Below are 18,558 nucleotides of genomic sequence, written 5' to 3'. Positions count from 1 at the left end.
GTGCTTCCCAAGTTATGGCCATTTATTTACCAAACCAATGACAGGACACGGTGCTATGACGTCATAATTCTTATTTTTTTTTTTTTGCACATACGGGCAAGCACTCATAATCAATAATAGTCCGAATATTGTGTTTGTGTGAATGCAGAATTGGACATGGATACGGATCATCCACTGGGAGACACTGAACCAGTTGCTAAGAATGTTCACAAAGATGGTGAGTATGCTCCTTAGCTTTTTCTTTAAAATTCACTTATTACTCCCCCCCCCCCCCCACTCCCTTTATCTTCCCCCATTCCCCATTCTTATTCTCGTGTTTCTGTTGCTCTTTTTGAGGCAGCTTTGTGTCAGCAATATTAGATTAAGAGTGGTTATTGTATTGCTGCATGTTGATTGTTACAGCAACTCGTTTGTTCCACTATCTCAATTCCTTAAAAAAAGTTTAACAAGCTCAAATGAGCTAAGATCCCCATCCTCTTTATGATGACGTCATAAAAACGACTATGACGTCATTGTGATGTATCAGGTTTGCGATAAACTATCTGTGCTAATGCCCGGCTTGATTCCCGCAAACAAAATTCAAACATCTTGCCTAGTTTCAGAGATGATGGTATAGGCGATTTCCATTAGCGGCGATATTATGACGTCAACTTTTTTTTTTAGGAAAATTTCCAAAATCGGAGATGGTTACTGCCTGCGCGTGGGCTTTCTGCATTTACATGGCAAGTTTCACGAAGATCCGCTGAAAACTCTGGGTTGTGAAACAAAAACTCAAAAAATAGGAATGACTTCATAGTGATGTATCATATGTGCATAATTCATCTCTGCTAATGCCCTGTTCGATTCCCGCAAACAGAATTCAAAAAGCTTGCCTAGTTTCGGAAATAATTTTTTCGGCGATTTCCATTCGGCCTTAGTTATTTTATAACTTGGTTTACGCAGTTCTTCAGCTAAAATGTAGGGTCGGTAGATCGAAATATAAATATAATTTCAATTTTTAGAAATTATATATTTTTATGATTTGTTTTCAGATATTCCATGGAAAAGACAAGGGTAGATGGGGGAAAAATAAATATAAATCCCGGACCAGGAGGATCTAAGAAAACATTAAAGATGGAAGACCATTCAAATGCAGGATGCCCATGTTCACTGTATCATCTGATGTGAAAAACAATAAAGAAGGATTAAAACTTGTTTTTACAATATAGTCTGGCATGTTTTTCTTATAGAAACCTGTTGGATCATCAAACAAATGGAAACAATGCTGAGAAAATTACTGTCCAAGTCATAGATGTGTGCGTGCACACCAGTGCATAGTGCTGGATATGATTTTAAAAAGATGTGTACTTGGAGTCAACACTCTCAAAACGGTCAATCAGAGCCATAACCAGCTTAGTTTTCAGTGGGCATCTGATCGTACCGTCTCGCCATCCCCATGAGCACATCAAAGGCTGATTTCCTGTCCGTTGAAGGCTGAATATCAGCATCTTGCAGCTAAACTTTGACGTACTTGGCACCAAAATCTTTCAATACGAACAGCGGTGTACAACTTTCGAAGGAAACAAAATCGGCACGATTGCGAGGAGCCTGCAAATCATCCCTGCTGCTGCACTCACTGAATTGATGCAATCGTTCGGCCAGAATATTCGTTGTCAAGATGTTGCGTGATTAAATCACCAATACAGTCACTCTAATTTATACCGCTGACATACTTCTTAACAATCACTTTCGCCCCAGGAACCACAGTCAATCTGAACAACGCTGGCCACTGCTCAGACACCATGACTGAAGACTACTGCGCAGTTTGGTTAAAGGGGACTCGGCATTTTGGTGTGCGCGTGCGAAATTATATTTTGAAAATAAATGCCGACGTTTACATTTCGGGTTTTGAAACTTTTGCACCTTCGGTGAAAAATGTATAAATATAAAAGGCTAAAAATATGTTTTATATTTATATTTCATTTCTGCAAATATACCGTCGGCGGATCTGTAAACCAAGTTATAAAATAACTAAGGCCTTAGCGGAGATATTTTGATGTCATAACTTTTTTTTCTAGGAGGAATTTTCAAAATCGGAGATTGTTTCTGTCTGCGCAGGGTATTTTTACATATATATGCCAAGTTTCAGGAAGTTTTGATGAAAACTGTAGGTTGTGAAACAAAAAAGTCCACAAGAAGAAGATTAAGAACAACAACGTGAGTAAGACTTAGAGATCCTCCACGAGGATGTAAAAAAAAAAAAAAATCGTGAATGAGAATTTATCTGCCATATTTGTTATCCCTATGCTTCAAAAATAAAATCTGATGGGGGATATTGTAATTGGTTATGTCATCCACCATCCCGTCCCGTCCATCTCACTGTCTCCTCAATGGTTGTGCAGAAATGGCAAGGAGATGCAAGAGCAGTATTATTTAACAGCTCAACCCACCACGCTTGTACTGCAGTGGGACAGACGGTTTGGGAGGTGCTTGTAAAATCACGCGTATGATTCAGGTGTCCCGAAATTTAAAGCTTTCTTAATATGTGCTCGAGAAATCTAGATTCTGCAACTGCGTTACGACATCGGAGGTTTTGCTGCGGTATAAAAGTGATGTGGGATTTCACCTCCCCCCCCCCCCCCCGCCCGCCCTCCCGGGTAAATATATAATCTCAGAAAGTAAGATGTAAATTTAGAAAAACTTCAATTTGAACTTGCAGTATTTTTGTTTTATTGCAATTCATACTCTGTGTACTGGTGTCAGTTCTGTATCGAGCATTCTGTCTTTATTTGGGATATGGGATACAGATACTCTAATGGTCACTTGATGGTGTTTTCTCTTGACCTGACCTCTCATGATCCCTAATTCTGATGAATGAAGAGAAATATTGCAACGTGGATTAAATTTAAGATACTGAAAGCACAAGGAAAGTTGTGCTATATGTTAGGAAGGATGGTCCATCGATTGACTTGCGTGATTGACAGCTTTGAAAAAAATTATGTGAGGAAGAAATACGTGTCGTGTTTGTCTGAGAGGTTCGAAAAATGAAACATTTTAAAATGTCTTTGAAAGATTTTAAAGTAAGAAGCATCCATTCGTTCTCGTATGAAGTATTGAAAATTAAAGATATAAATATTCAGTGAACAAAGGAAATACCAGGTAAAATGAATTTGTGATTCTTTTTTCATCTTAATTATTTACAAAGAACTTCAATGCAGGAGGAGGCCATTGCCACATCAAGCCTCTGCATTCATGCCAACGTCTTACTCCCCCATCCCCACTACTTTCAGATACATCTGCGACTCTAGTTTAATCTTAAAAATTAAATATTTCTCATATCTGGATCTGGATTTGGACCTTCATCAAAATTGAATCAATTTGTCGTGGTCACACACCCAACCTGTCCACAAAGTTTCATCCGAATCCGTCCACAACTTTTTGAGATATCATGCTATATATATATATATATATATATATATATATATATATATATATATATATATATATATATATATATATATATATATATATATATATATATCAGTTTAGCACGATCTCTCAATGGTGAAGAATCGCTTAAAAAAAAACAAACTAGAAAGGCACTCAGTAGAGCGCATACCTCCGCTACGTAATGCCTGATCCACGAGAACATATCGGGCCCAATACATTTTTGAAATATCATGCTACACAGTACTATATCGTTTTTTGGCCCTATCTTTCAATGGTGAAGAATCACTTTGGAAATTCTAATAGTGGGATCCAGATCCGGATCTTCACCAAAATCTAATCACTTCGTCCTTGTCACACACTGAACCTGTCCACAAAATTCCATCCGGATCCGTCCACAACTTTTTGAGATACCCTGCACACAGACAAACAAAGAGACAGAAAGGGGTGAAAACACAAGCTCCTTCACCTTTGGTGGTGGAGGTAATGAAGAGTATTGTGGTGTCATATTGTGGAATCGTAATGTGGTATCATTCCTACCTTGTTTGGTGGTTAAAAAAAATTTTTTTTTTGAGATTTCATCCCTCCGTTTTTACCTTTTTTTTCTTTTTTTTATATGCCTCCAGTGGCATTCTTTTTTGGTTGTCCAAAAACACATGGACTTACATACGTACATCCATGCAGAATTTTTTTTTTAATGATTGTCATATGTCATATGTGGTGACAGCCATGTTGGAAAAATTGAAAAACTTTGGACCACTGTATCTCCTAAATCCCACCATGCAAAAAATTGAAATTTGGCACCTGGCAACTACTTGACATGACGAATAAGGGCGTTTTGACTTTGACATCATCGGTGAAGTGTTATCCCGGTCAAAATTTGACATCATCGGTCATGTGGTTTGGCAGCCATATTGTTTTTTTTATTAAAAAATAGGGAAAACATCTTTTCCAGAACCACTTTAAAGATCAAAGTGAAACCACATAATTGATCGACTAGTCATGCTGAATAGAGTTTGATAACTATGACGCTGTAGGTCACATGGTTAAGCAGAAATGTTGTATTTACCCTAAAACCTTCAAAAATCTTCTCCAGAATGGCTGGACAGATTGAGGGGAAACTACTACTTCACGTATTCAGTATGCCTTGGTGATACTAGGGTAATATAGAATAATTGATGTCACGTCGTTCGGTCGTCAGATTGGATTGAAGAAAAATATGAAATAATATTTTCGCTGGAACCGCTTATCCGATCGAAGCAAAATTTACCAAATATCATTGAACACAATGGCTGCATACATTGTGGAAAACGATGACATCGGAGGTCATATGATGTGGCAGCCATATTGGGTAGAAAAACTAAACTTGTCTGATCAAAATGAAACTTCACAAATGTGATCCTCTACTAAATTATGGGCAGAGTCCAAATTTTCATTGCCATAGGTCACATGGTTTGGCAGCCATATTAGATTGAAAACCGAAAATTAAAATAAACCAATGTCACCCGTAGGGTGACCCGTATCTTGCCAAAAGGTGACCACGTGTGACTTCTTTAAGGTCACACTGAGGTGAACAGAGCTGCTATCCACCAGGAGCGACTCCTTGAGGAATATCTGCCTACGAGAGATTCCGATGAGAATCGTTCGACAGAGTAACCATGAAAAATATGCGTTTGCCTCATGACGTCATAATGTCTCAAGCTTGACATATTGAGAAAGCACTCATCGAGGTGTTCAATTTGAAGTACCACACGATATGGTTCCTAAAACTTGAAAATTTGACCTTGGGGTCAAATATGTTTGACCTAAGGCGCTAACCATAAAGGTCAAGGCCAATCGCCACCAAAAATTAATCAGCTGAGCACCAGACCATGAACTATATTCCCATGAAGTTTGAAGACGATCCGATCAAAATTACTCAAAAAATAAGGCTTTCGTCGATTCCCCTGATTTGCGACAGTGACCTTGACCTTTGACCTTGACCTTCAAAATTTTATACGCTGAAAGTTACCTCTATAGGCCTCTGATATGCGAAGTTACAAAACTTCCAATGATAACTGTGCTCTGCAGAATTTTTTTATACGTGATTACAGAAAAAACAAAAAAAAAGCATGCAAGCTGACTAACATATCTTGCAAAAACTTCGTTTTGGCAAGATAAAAAACCCTTTTCTCCAAAACCGCCTCATGGATCGATGTGAAACATGTTGCATTACATGGAGCAATGACAGTCTATCACAACTGCAATGATTCGCTTCGATCCCTACAGCGCTTTCCGAAATATCGGTTTTTAATATTTTCCTTGAAACCAATGTGGCTGCCACACCACGTGACTGATGACGACATCATTTTAAGTCACGTGTGCAGAAACAGGAATGGATCATCATTGCCAATTCTCACATTGAAAGGTTACCTGGTTTCAGAGAAATAATTGTTTAATTGTTTCCTTAAAACCAAAGTGGCTGCCACATCATGTGACTGATGTGGTCATGTGGTGTGGCAGCCATGTTGGAAAAAAGGAAAAAAAACTTTGGACCTCTATCTCCAAAAGCACTCCATGGAATTTTTTTTTTATATCTTGCACATGTGAAGTACTCCACATGGGAAACAAGTGATTTTATTATTAGTCATGCGCTGCATTACGACGTTTCGGTCAACAACGGACCGCATATACGACGGTGGGTCCCATAAGATTATAATAGAGCTGAAAAATTCCTATCACCTAGTGATGTCGTAGCCGTCGTGACGCTGCCAGTCGTATAAAAATATAGTAGAGCACATACAATGATGTGCAGTTCATAATACTTGATAATGATAATAAACAACTGTTACTGGTTTATGTATTTACTATGCTGTACTTTTTATCGTAAGTTTAGAGTGTACCCTTTCTTCTTGTATAAAAAAAGTTTACTGTGAAACAGTATGCTGTGTTTCACAGCAGCCTCATGAGCCTCGTGTTTACCGCATCTCTTGATTGCATCGTTTTTCCATGTGCTTGATTTAATGTTGTGTTGTCTTGTTCATCATGGTCCGAGAGCATTCATCAAAAAGTTAAAAAAAAAAAAAAAAGTTCATGAAGTAAAAAAGTTACAGTAAGCTTAGGTTAATTTATTATTGAAGAAAGAAAAATATTTTAAAAATAAATTTAGTGTAGCCTCAGTGTACAGTGTGTATAAAATCTACAATAGTGTACATTGATGTCTGAGGCCTTCACATTCACTCACCTAGAGCATCTTACAGTCCTGCAAGCTCCATTCATGGTAAGTGCCCTCCCTATACAGGTGTACCATTAAAAAAAAAAAAAAAAACTTTTATAAAGTATTTTTACTGTACCTTTTCTATGTTGAGAAACACAAATACTTACCATTGTGTTACAGTTGCCAACAGTATTCAGTACAGTAAAGTGATGTACAGGTTTGTAGCTTAGGAGCAATAGGCTATACCATAGAGCCGAGGTGTGCAGTGGGCTATACCATCGAGGTTTGTGGAAGTACACGCGATGATGTTCGCACAATGACGAAATCGCTGAACGATGCATTTCTCAGAACATATCCCTGTCTGTTAGCGGCGCATGACTATAATTTTTTGATGATGTTATACATGGCTTCACTATGATGTCATCATGTCACATGTGAAACATTTTATCCGATCAGTATGAAATTTTTTGAGGGTTATCTAGGGCTAAATTGTAATTGGAGAAACAATTTGATGACTTCATCGGTCACATGGTTTGGTAGCCATATTGTTTTGAACATGAAATCTTCAAAAATCTTCTTTTCTGTAACGGCTCAACAGATCGAGGCGAAACTTCACAGATATGATCACCTATCTATGAGGAACATGAGGTTCTCCACCTATGATGTCACAGGTTGCATTATTTGGCAGCTCAGATTTTTTTTTTTGAAGAAATGTTTTTTAAAAAAATTCTTCATCTCCAGAATGGCTTCACAAATCGAGGGAAAACTTCACCTGTATGTTCCCCAAGCCTTAAGGGATACCAGGGTGTTCACGAATAATTAATAGGTCACATCGTCTGGCAGCCATTTTGGTTTGAACGAAATTCTTTAAAAAAAAAAATCTTTCTCTTGAACCGCTTCATCGGTCGATGTGAAACATTACAGTTATGATTTAGTAGACATGAAATGTTATAAATATCAACCTGATCGGATGCATGGTTTGACAGCCCCCCTCTCCCCCCCCCTCACCCAGCCATGATCCTGGCCTGGTTTGGCTAGGGAATTTTTTTTTCCTCATAAAACGATAATGATATATATATATATGTATATATATATATATATATATATATATATATATATATATATATATATTGTTGCTGTTGACCAGGGTTGGACACGAGGACAAAACATGCCACCAACCAGTTGAGCCTGGTGTTGGCTCAGTGGTTAGGGTGGCGGCTTGGGATCCTAGGGTCCTGAGTTCAAGCCCCGTCAGCCGTTGAATTAATACACCAGGGGGTTGACTCAGCCTGGCATCCTTCCGAGGTCGGCAAAATGAGTACCAGTTCCAGTGTGTGTACTGCTAGAGGGGCACTGCATCAGCGACACAGTCGCACTTCAAGAAATGATAGCTACCCCGGCAGCTAAGCTGCCATACGACCACCACCACCAACCAGTCACCAATTTAGCACAGAAGGACGATAGAGGCGGTACACTGTTTGCTGGGAAAGCCAACTAAATCTTTACGTCATGACTGTGCACAGTATCTCTAACTAGTTTCTGCAGCCTGCGATACGATTTTCTCATGGTATGGGATACGAGTCCCAGGCGAATCGTGCACTGCGATAATGCAAAACCCTTTAATAAGGCGTTTAACTCCGAGCTAACCACAGTGCGCAAACATACTATGTGCTGGGGATGTGAAGCCCAAACAAATGAACCTGCAAACCACTCTGAGATGATAAGAATAACCTGGATTTATTGTGCAGCAATATCCGAATGAAAAGAAGAGTGAGACAAAGAGAAAGGCAAAAATATTCTCGCAACCAGCGAGACTTGGCAGCCCGGGCCATTTAAGGTCTACAAATTGCTACGCAGCTTTGCTGGACCTCGATCGCCGCAGTCTCAACAGCAGGATCGACCAACGGGTATAGCAATCAGCAACAACCACCACAACTCTCTCGCAACAACCACCGTAACTTTACCCCCAACTCCACGTGTGCCTTCTATATATCCTGTCCCCTGTATCCACTTGACCATCTCACACATTCTTTTTGCCAAGTCTTCCGGCCTTCGATTGACGTCATCCGTGGTTTCAGGACTTTTCACCCAGTTTCAACCTGTCCTGCCGTTTTTGGGGTTTTAAACATATGGCTTGGCTCCGTAATTCCATGCAATTTTTGCCCTGTTCTTCCGGGTGCCAAATAGGTCAAAAGGAAAATACTGAGACAGATGACAATGGGGTTGATCAGATAATTAATTTGTGGGAGAGATGGGTTAGACTTCTAGAGAGAACACTCATGTGTAATGAAGGTAAGACAACCCTTTCTAACACACATCAACAAATTTTGATCTCTGTTTACATACTGATTAAGGAAATATCTAATCTATATTTCACCCATTACTCAAGAACACTGTTCCCAAAACAATGTTTTAATATTTTGGGTTGCATGCAATAGCCCAGAGACAAAGTAACTTCCTGGTGTTGGAATCGCCATCATGGTTTCAGCAGTTATTGAGGTAGGCTGGGCTGCAGTTTTGCATTGTTTTGAGAGGGGAAGAAGAAGAAGAAATACAAATTTGCGTCTTAACGATGCATTCTGGTGTCTTAAGTTTTGATAGTTCAGAAAAAACTCGAGAATAAAAGTTATGGCTTTTAAATGCTTATTAGTTAATTCTATAGTAGTTTATAAGCCCATCATTATGCACACATTTAAATGGGTGACCATTTTGTTCCTGCATCATCCCTCTACATCGAGTACTACCGTACTCCATGATGCATATACATATAAACAACATGGTGGAATTTGTTCAAGAAAATTTGAAGATGTTTTGGTCATAAATATATGTACATAACCATATATGTTTGCTCCATTAAAAAAAACTTTTATCTTATACTTAAAATATATCTTCTTCCTTCGGCTGCTCCCGTTAAGGGTCGCCACAGCGGATCATCGGTATGATCCGCATAGTGATTTGGCACATGTTTTACGCCGGATGCCCTTCCTGACGCAACCCTGGTCGCCTCTTACGACACAGGGATATGGTACACCTATTTTAACCGGGGTATACACCGGCCCAGTATACTGGTACTCATTTCACCGACCTCGGAAGGATGACAGGCTGAGTCAACCCCCTGGTGTATTAATTCAGTGGCCCAACGGGGCTTGAACTCAGGACCTTTTGGATCCCAAGCCACTGCCCTAACCACTGCGCCAACATCAGGATCTTATACTTAAAATATATAACTTTATATATTTTATCAATGTTGTACAAGAATCAGAATATGATTCTGTGTAAAATAAAAAAATCCTTTTTTTTCTCTTTTTTTTCATTTTCTCCTGTCCTTTTCTTTTCTACACAGCGACTGCACAACATCCAGGTCCGGTGCCAATTGCCCGAGTAGAGAGAGTGGGACTGAAAATTGATGAACAGGTATTTTGCTTCGTATTTTTTTTGTTGTGTGTACTCACAGCAAAATGTGTGCCTGTAAGCGATTTAATCCATTGCTTATGCCTTTAAATGCAATGACTGAACAATTATTACCTCGACTGGCCTTTATTATTATTATTATTATTATGATTATGATTATTTCCTCTGCCATCGAAGGTGAACGGAGGTTATGTTTTCACCTCTGTTTGTCTGCTGGTCTTTGTCTGTGAGAAATATCTCAAAATGTTGTGGATGGATTCGGACAATTTGGTGGACAGGTTGGGTTTGTGATGAGGGTGATTACTTTAGATTTTGGTGAAGATCTGGATCCGGATCCTAGAATTTAAAAATTATTATTGTTTTTCTTGTATCTGCCTTGACTTGATTTTCTAACTTTTTTTTTAGATACAGAAATATCGGCTCATTGATGAGTAAAAGCTTCCACATTTAATTCTGCCTTTGCTTCCTCCTTTATTACTTTGCCAGTAAAGATCTTTGTGGTTTTATATTGTTGCGGTTCTTGGGACCGCATGCATCCAACAGATATAGTGGTCCCAAGACAGGTATTCCATTAATGTACGTGTAGATAGTCCCTTCCCTTTTGTCTAGCGGGACAACAGGAAGCGTGCGTTGCGATGATCTCAGCTAAGTTTGCTTACATCATTTCTTCATTTTATTTCTAACGTCATTTCCACTCTTTTTTTTCTGATTATTCCTGAGGTAAATCTGAGCCACATGCGTCCTGTGCTGTGAAATGGGTCCTCGGCAAAGGCGAAGCAGGCACTACACCCACAACCCTCCGTAAAAAAAACACAACCTGCCAAACGCACTCCTTGCAGTAATTTCCACCTGATGGTGTTTTCCACAACACTGGAAACCCACCCAGCACGACGCCCACGCTGCACGGAACACGTACCGAGGCCGATCATAGAAAAGCAACCCCACGCCACGTTGCGCAGGATGCAAGTTGTACAAGGTGCAAGCGGCGCGTTCCTTTCAACCCATTTCTGAACTAATTATATCGATCGGGTTTCGTCCCACACACACGATAGCAGAATCGGGCGAGCGCTGGCCCCTTGCGTAATGGTGGATCGGAACGGAAGATGCTGTACGAAACGTGCTCTCAGAGGCAGACCCGTGCGCTGCTCGCGACACTTTATCGTACAGACCCGGGAATGAATGGACACATGCGCTGGCCCCTTGCGTAATGGTGGATCGGAACGGAAGATGCTGTACGAAACGTGCTCTCAAAGGCAGACCCGTGCGCTGCTCGCGACACTTTATCGTACAGACCCGGGAATGAATGGACACATCTTACTGTCTGTGCATGGGTTCGCCATAACTTCTTAACTTCTCGCCTCTATGGCCAGTGGAGTTGCGATCGTGCGGGGCATGTTGTACATCTTGGGAACACTCCCCCCAAAACGTATTGGTGGTGCGTTCGGGTACCGCGTATCAGTTTTTCCAAGGTACCGAGAGACCGTAGCCTCAACTCCTCTCCTGTCTTGCCTCAATCCCTCTTCATCGGGGTGTGCGTGCCCTGGCGCCTGTCTATGTAAGTAAGCCTGCAGAAGATCGTTATTATTATTTTCGGGTTAGGTCTGCTCTGTGTCCGCTTTTATAAGTTGCTTGTTATTTGCTGCACCACACCTCTCTCCTCTATATCTGTACAACCCACCCTGTTAAATCTCTTGATCCTACCACATAGCTTTCCTCGCCCTGTTCCCTGCTCGTTCCCTGCTCGTTCCCTGCTCGTTCCCTGCTCGTTCCCTGCTCATTATTGTCTATTCTCTCATTGATCCAACATGGTCCGAATCCTGGCGTAGCCGGGACTTTATTCCCAACAATCTGTTCATTTTAGCCGGTACATCCTTGGCAGTGTCGCTCGGCTGCATTCGATCCGGTAAAGTGATCCGGTTCGGACAAGGCGTACCGAGGGCGTGTTCCCCGGTAATTAAATCAAATGGTTATTTCTAGGTAACCAGATTAACTAGACGGAGGACCCTAAGTCACGTGGTTGAGTTATTGGCGTCCACGGTCGGTTAAGCGACCCGCCGCGTCATGGAATTATCCGTGTGCGACGGCCAACAATTCCAGGGAGTTTGGTGGGAGCCGAGATAGCTTCCCCCACCTCGTGGTCTTCTCATCCAATCCCCGGCCCGCAACAATATATACAGAGCCATGACAGATGTAAATATACGCCGTGATTTTAAAATAATTTATTTATTAAACATTTGAAGAACCTTTGATCCATTTTAATACATACACGAGTATTTGCTGGACTTGCCATTTGCAGATTTCAACACTTGTCCTCTTTCAGGCAAAGAACTAACGAGTTCTGAAATTTTCTCGTTTGATTTCTGCCCAGACTTCACACAAAATGTTTCGGAATTCTGCACATGATGTTGGTTTCCTGGACGTTTTCCGCACAGCTCGATCCAATATGCCCCAGAGATGTTCAATGGGATTCATGTCAGGAGACTGACTTGGCCGTGAAAGTCGCTTGATCCCATTTCTGTCCTACCATTCTTTGGTAATTTTTGCAGTGTGGCATGGAGCTTCATCTTCCATGAACAGTGTTGTTTTCGACCGTTTGACCAGAAGAGAAGACTGGGAGAAGTCCATCCTCAAGGATAGAAATGTATATTGTATAGTTGATGTTGCCAACACACTTCACAAGCTCTGATTGACCAGCGCTCAAGATTGCTCCCACACCATCACTGAAAAACCACCGTGTTTGACAGTTGGCTGCAATCGGTTCAAAGAGAACTCTTGACTGGGAAGTCTCCAGACCCACATGTGTCTACTGTCAGAAACTTGAGCAAATTGGGACTCATCTGAAAAAAATGAGGGTTTGCCCAAACTCCAAGGGTCTTGTGGCCATCTTGTCAGCCCACTTTTCTCCTTTCAATGTTGGCTGGATGAAGAAGAGGTTTTCCCCTTACTGCTCTCCCATAGTAGCCCAGTTGATGAAGGTACCGTACCACAGTTCTTGAGCTAACTTGGACCTCCTCTGCAACATTTGCTGTCTTGCAACGGGCAGTTTACTCAATGGACCACTTGACAGCTCGAAGACACCTTTCTGAGGACCCAGGTCGACCAGAATGGGAAGCTGCGGATTCCTTGCCTTCGCTGTTGAATTGCACAATCACCCGATTCACCTTAGAAAGCGGAATGCCAAGGTTCTGAGCTTTCTGACGCTGGCTGACTCCACCTTCCGATTGGCCAGCAATTTGTCCTCTTTGAAAACCGCAAAGGTCATGTGCTCCCTGGGTTTGAGGCATAGTTAATTGTCATACACGACCCAGGAACTCATTTCTGCAAATATATCATCAATTATTTGTACAAATCACTGAGTAAAACTTGCTTTATACAGATGAAATGAATAAATTTATGGTGTCTATTTACTTCAGTCATGTCTCTGTAACATTTGTATTCTTGATATCCCTTTGCTTTAACAGCAGCAGCCTTGCACACGTTTTTACCCCTCAGCCCGAATTGGGCCAAAATCACCGATTTTGACCAAAATCTAATCTAATGAAAAGGGGTATTGTCGTTTAGGTGCTGTCACACCTTGACGATTTAGCCAGCGTATGCCGACTTATGAAAAATTTGTCTAAAACGCTCGCACACGTCGAATACGTTATGGGTAAGTTTTGTATACGTGAAGAGCACGCTGAAAAACACTGCCATACGTCGTAGTACGCTGGTTTTCATCGTTGTACTTTGCGGTTGTCCTCAAATTTTAGCATGCTTGAAGTTTTACGACTTATGACTCGCACATTCCGCTACGCTGGCCATAAGTTGTAGGCACGTTATGCAATCGTCGACACACGTTACTTGTAAGTTACTCATAAGTCGAAACACGTCGAGATAACGATTAGCGTACCCGAAACTTATTTATAACCTATGAGTAACGTGCTGTAGGCACGTTACACGATCGTTGACACACGTCGAGGCACGTTATGCGATCGTTGACGCACATTACTTGTAAGTTACTCATAAGTCGAAACACGTCGAGGTAATGTCTAGGGTACCCAAAACTTATTTCTAACCTATGAGTAACATGCTTTGAACCTATGTGTAACGTACCTCCAATGCATATTGACGTATGTAGACGTATTTGATTGACGTCTTCCGGACGACCACAGAACTTACTGAACGTGTTTCTAATTTACAGCTACCGTGTATAATGGCGTATTGGCAGCGTTTAAAAAAAAAAAAAAAACAACAACAATAACTTCCGATATTTCGTCACATGCCGTTACGTCACGTCCGATTGCCTCTTCAGTTTGCTCATGTCTTATTCTTAGTTCCTCCTCTGTGAATATTTTCTGTTTGAGGATATTGTCACGTCGACGTCGAAACTTAAAAGCAAATGTTCGAATATATTTTAAAATTCATGATAGACTTACAAAACAACAACAAAAAAACAACAACTTCAGATATTTCGTCACGTGCCTTCAGGAAAAAAAAAATGTGCCTTGACGGAGAAAATAAGTTTCGGGTATGCTAAAGATTACCTCGACGTGTTTCGACTTATGAGTAACTTACAAGGAACTTGTGTTGACATGTGTCAACGATCGCGTAATGTGCCTACAACTTATTCCCAGTATAGTGGAACGTGTGAGCCATACGGCGAGTACGTCGTAAAATTTTCAGCATGCTTGAAATTTCACGACGTACGAGACGTACCACGAAATATGACAGCGTACTTCATCGTTTTTCAGCGTGCTCCTAACGTATACACAACTTACCCATAACGTCTTCGACATGTGCCAGCTTGGTTCGGCAAATTTTTCATAGGTCGGCATACGCTGGCTAAATCGTCAACGTGTGACTGCGTGGTTGACACTTTCAATTTTCAGGTGGTTATGATTTAAATCGGCATGCGACAGGTTTTTAACAGGCGACGCCACGAGTTCGTCTGCGATACGTGCAGCGCGCTATGCCGAAGTTAAACTATCGTTAGGCATAGGTTGTGAACGCCGACAACAGGCTAAGCATTCGTTGGTATAAGTTATCTATAAGACAACGAAACGTTCTGTGCCCGTTACCAATATGTTATGTATACGACCAAAAAAAAAAAAAAAAATGAAAATTTCAGCGTACGCCAACGTTTTACATACATTTTAATACGTTGCCATTGCTGGCTAAATCGTCAAGGTGTGACAGCGCCTTTACAGGCATTGTCCGGCGGGCGTCCTTCCGGGCGTCTGTCAACTTTTGGTTTCCGTCAATTTCGAGGAGAACGCTTTGTCCGATTAAATCCATTTTTGCAGGGTGTGTTGGGGTTGAGTAGAGGAAGGTTCCTTTCTAAAATGGGCGCGCTGCGATTTTCAATGTGGCCTCCATGTCAGCCATCTTGAAATTGGTTTCCGTCGATTTTGAGAACGCCTTGTCCGATGAAATCCATTTTTGCAGGGTGTTTTGGGGTTGAGTAGAGGAAGGTTCCTTTCAAAAATGGGTGTGCTGTGATTTTCAGTGTGGCCGCCACGGCAGTCATCTTGAAATTGGTTTTCGTCAATTTCGAGAACGGCTTGGCTTGTCCGATTAAATGCATTTTTGCAGTGTGTGTGTTGGAGTTGAGTAGAGGAAGGTTCCTTTCGAAAATGTGCATGCTGCGATTTTCACTCGCCACCACGGTAGCTATCTTGAAGTCTGATTGATTTTCGATATGACGGTCCAACGTGCTCTAATTGACTGCATCATCGTGATATTACTGCTTCCTTTTACAATGCATGGGCTGAGGGGCTACGCCTGCTTTGCGGAGCTATTTTATATACATTGTGCTGTGTGGACATGGTTATTTTTGCTTCCCTCACATGCTGACATGCTGCTTTTTGCCCCAAGAGAGCTGTGTCTGGAGTGCTGGATAGCATTCCAAACCTATCTCGCCCAACTGTTGTCAATTGTCACCTGCGCTGTTAATCGTCCGATGTGTCCATTGCGATGTCTTCTTGATTTATTTGGTTCTCTTTGTATTAATTTCATTTGTGTGTGTCTCGACCCTGTAATCACATGTTCGTCATTTTCTGCCGTTACCCTTTTTGATGGCTTCTCTCTTCTCTCTTATCCTCTCCTTCCTTCACACTCCTATTTTTCTCTCTCCCTCACCCACTTGCCCTGTTAAAATTTGGAAATTCAAATTAAGTTCCTTCCCTCTACATCCTTCTGTCCACCCTTACCACATGCTTGCATATGGCTGGGCTCTGAAGTCTGGAATGGAACTCTTACCCCTAATGTACCTTTAACCTTACAATCAAGGACTCGATTCTAACACACATCTTTCTGTACATTTGGCTGCTGCTACTTCGCACAGTCTTTTAACAGAAACGTTCCACAAAAACCACCACCCAATTGGTGGGATTACATTTTGCTATGAGCTATGGTACTGCGGTTGATTTAATGTTTTTAAGGTGGCTTTCTAAAGATCTCAGGGTCCTGCGTTTGAGTCCATGTCATGTCGTTGAAGTGACCAAGTGGGTTGATTTAGCCTGTCACCCTTCCGAGGTCGGCAAAATGAGTACTAGCTTACTGGGGTAATAAGCCATTCGAGTAGCCTGCGTCGGAGTGGCGACCTGTCCAGTCCTGTACTCGGCCAAACTCGATGGTATTCATGGGATACATACCCCACGCAATCTTGAGAAAGACGTGTGAGCCAACGTTTTTGTTTTTTAAGGGTTTTATGTTTATTTTATTTTCTTTGATGCAATACGGCTGCCAGACTCCGTAACCGATGTCGTCATCTTTATCAAACCATATTTCCCATCATGGGTAGTTGATCAATTAGTTAAATTTTGCATTGACCGGTTAAGCGTTTTCTCCGAAGAAGACATGCAAAGATTTTTTTTTTCCCCTTAGATCCAACATGGCTGCCAAACCATGTGACACATAATGGTTGTTATGAACATTCTGTTCAAATTTCAAGTCTATCAGATGAAAATTGACAATTTTGGAAATTTGGCCCATGTTGACCTCAAAAATAATTGGTCACTAGCATAACCCGCGCTCTGCGCGACATGTTGGGGTGGGTGTGTTTGAGAAAGGAACTGATGCAGAGTATCAGTAGTAATTTTACTTTAATGCAGTAAGTGGAATACGATTTCACTGTTTCAGAACCATTTTATTTACTTTTTTTGTACCATGCACCTCATGTGGTCTTTGAGATAATGTAAGCCGAATATCACGTTACTCGAGCGCAGAACAAAGTCGAAGATAGCGCGACACGAAACCACAAACTCGGAAATAATATATAAGATTGAATTTATCTTCCAATTTTTTTTTTCATCCAATTGACTTGAAATTTGAAGAGAAGTTGCATATATGGTCATTTTGATTCCACCACCAAGTATTTTTGAGGTCAAATTTGTTTTTTGGATTTCGCAGGTGTCATGCGATGCATGTTTGTTTGTTTGTCCACACAGAACTGTTGTGTTTTTTTTCTCTGCAACCGCTTGTCGGATTTTTTTATTGCGTCATGATTACATATGTAGAATGCTACATCTGATTAGTATGAAAATTTGAGGGTCATCTCGGGATAAAAGTGGGACACAAAAAATTGATGACGTTATTGGTCACGTGATTTGGCAGCCAGATTGTTTAAAATAAAAATAAAAACCTTCAAAAATCTTCTCTGAAGTGGCTGAATAAATTGAGGTGAAACTTTACATGTGTGACTGCCTATCCATGAGGAACATAAAGTTCCCCACATATTACATCATAGGTCACATGGTTGAGCAGCCATATTGGATTTACCCGAAAAGCTATCGAAATCTTCTTTTCCAGAACGGCTGGACAGATCGAGAGGAAACGTCACACAAATGCTTCCCAAGCTTTAGCTATACCAGGTTATTCATGAATAATTGTTGTCACATGGTTGGGCAGCCATATTGGATTGAGCGAAAATCTTTTTAAAATTATTTCTCTTGTACCGCTTAATCAATCGACGTGTAATTTCACAATTATGATCTAATTGTGATCGCTAATATATGTTTTAAATTTAAACCTAATCAGACGCATGCTGTGGCAGGCAGAATTTTTTTTGGGATCCGGGTTCTTTTTTTATTTTATTATTATTTAAATTTTTTTTTATTTATTGTATTTTATTTTTATTTTGAATAAGGCTCACTTTGCTGTGCCTGGATGGGGTTTGAGGGTAGAGGAGCAGCAGCTGAAATACAAATCCTATCCAGGTTCCTCTTGATGACTCCATCTTTGCTTTTTGCTTGTTTGGGTTCCTTCTGATTAACTCCAATGCAGGACTGTACCAATTTGGTCTTCCATTCAATTTGAATTGAATATATTTTAATTGGTTCATGAGTCAGAAAGTGACCACTATATTCGTTATTGGTGTGCGTCTGTTGGGTAGTCGATAGAGTCGAAAAAAAAAAAAATTCAATTTTTTTTTTTTGAGATTTGTTCTACCCTTATTATCAGTATTTCCGTCGATATGTTTGTCTGTCTGTCTGTCTGTCTGTCTGTCTGTCCCTCTGTTCGGTCCAGTGCTCTGTTAATACAATGGC

General features: G+C 40.8%; 1 protein-coding gene across 3 annotated transcripts in view; it reads left to right on the top strand.

Annotated features, from left to right (window-relative positions):
• Nucleotides 1-18,558, top strand: part of YTHDC1 (YTH N6-methyladenosine RNA binding protein C1) — a 100,184-nt gene that overhangs the window by 979 nt on the left and 80,647 nt on the right. For all 3 annotated transcript variants that reach the window (XM_085879891.1, XM_085879889.1, XM_085879888.1), the window contains exons 2-3: nt 149-217; nt 9,966-10,036. In XM_085879891.1, coding sequence (XP_085736017.1) covers nt 149-217; nt 9,966-10,036 — 140 coding nt within the window. The remainder of the gene's footprint in view (nt 1-148; nt 218-9,965; nt 10,037-18,558) is intronic.

The sequence above is a fragment of the Eptatretus burgeri genome, chromosome 4 (assembly GCF_056783735.1).
Source record: "Eptatretus burgeri isolate ZD-2024b chromosome 4, Ebu_testis_v1, whole genome shotgun sequence".
In the NCBI taxonomy this organism is placed as follows: Eukaryota; Metazoa; Chordata; class Myxini; order Myxiniformes; family Myxinidae; genus Eptatretus; species Eptatretus burgeri.
The sequence above is the reverse complement of the archived record's forward strand: the minus strand, read 5'-3'. Positions and strand labels throughout refer to the sequence as shown.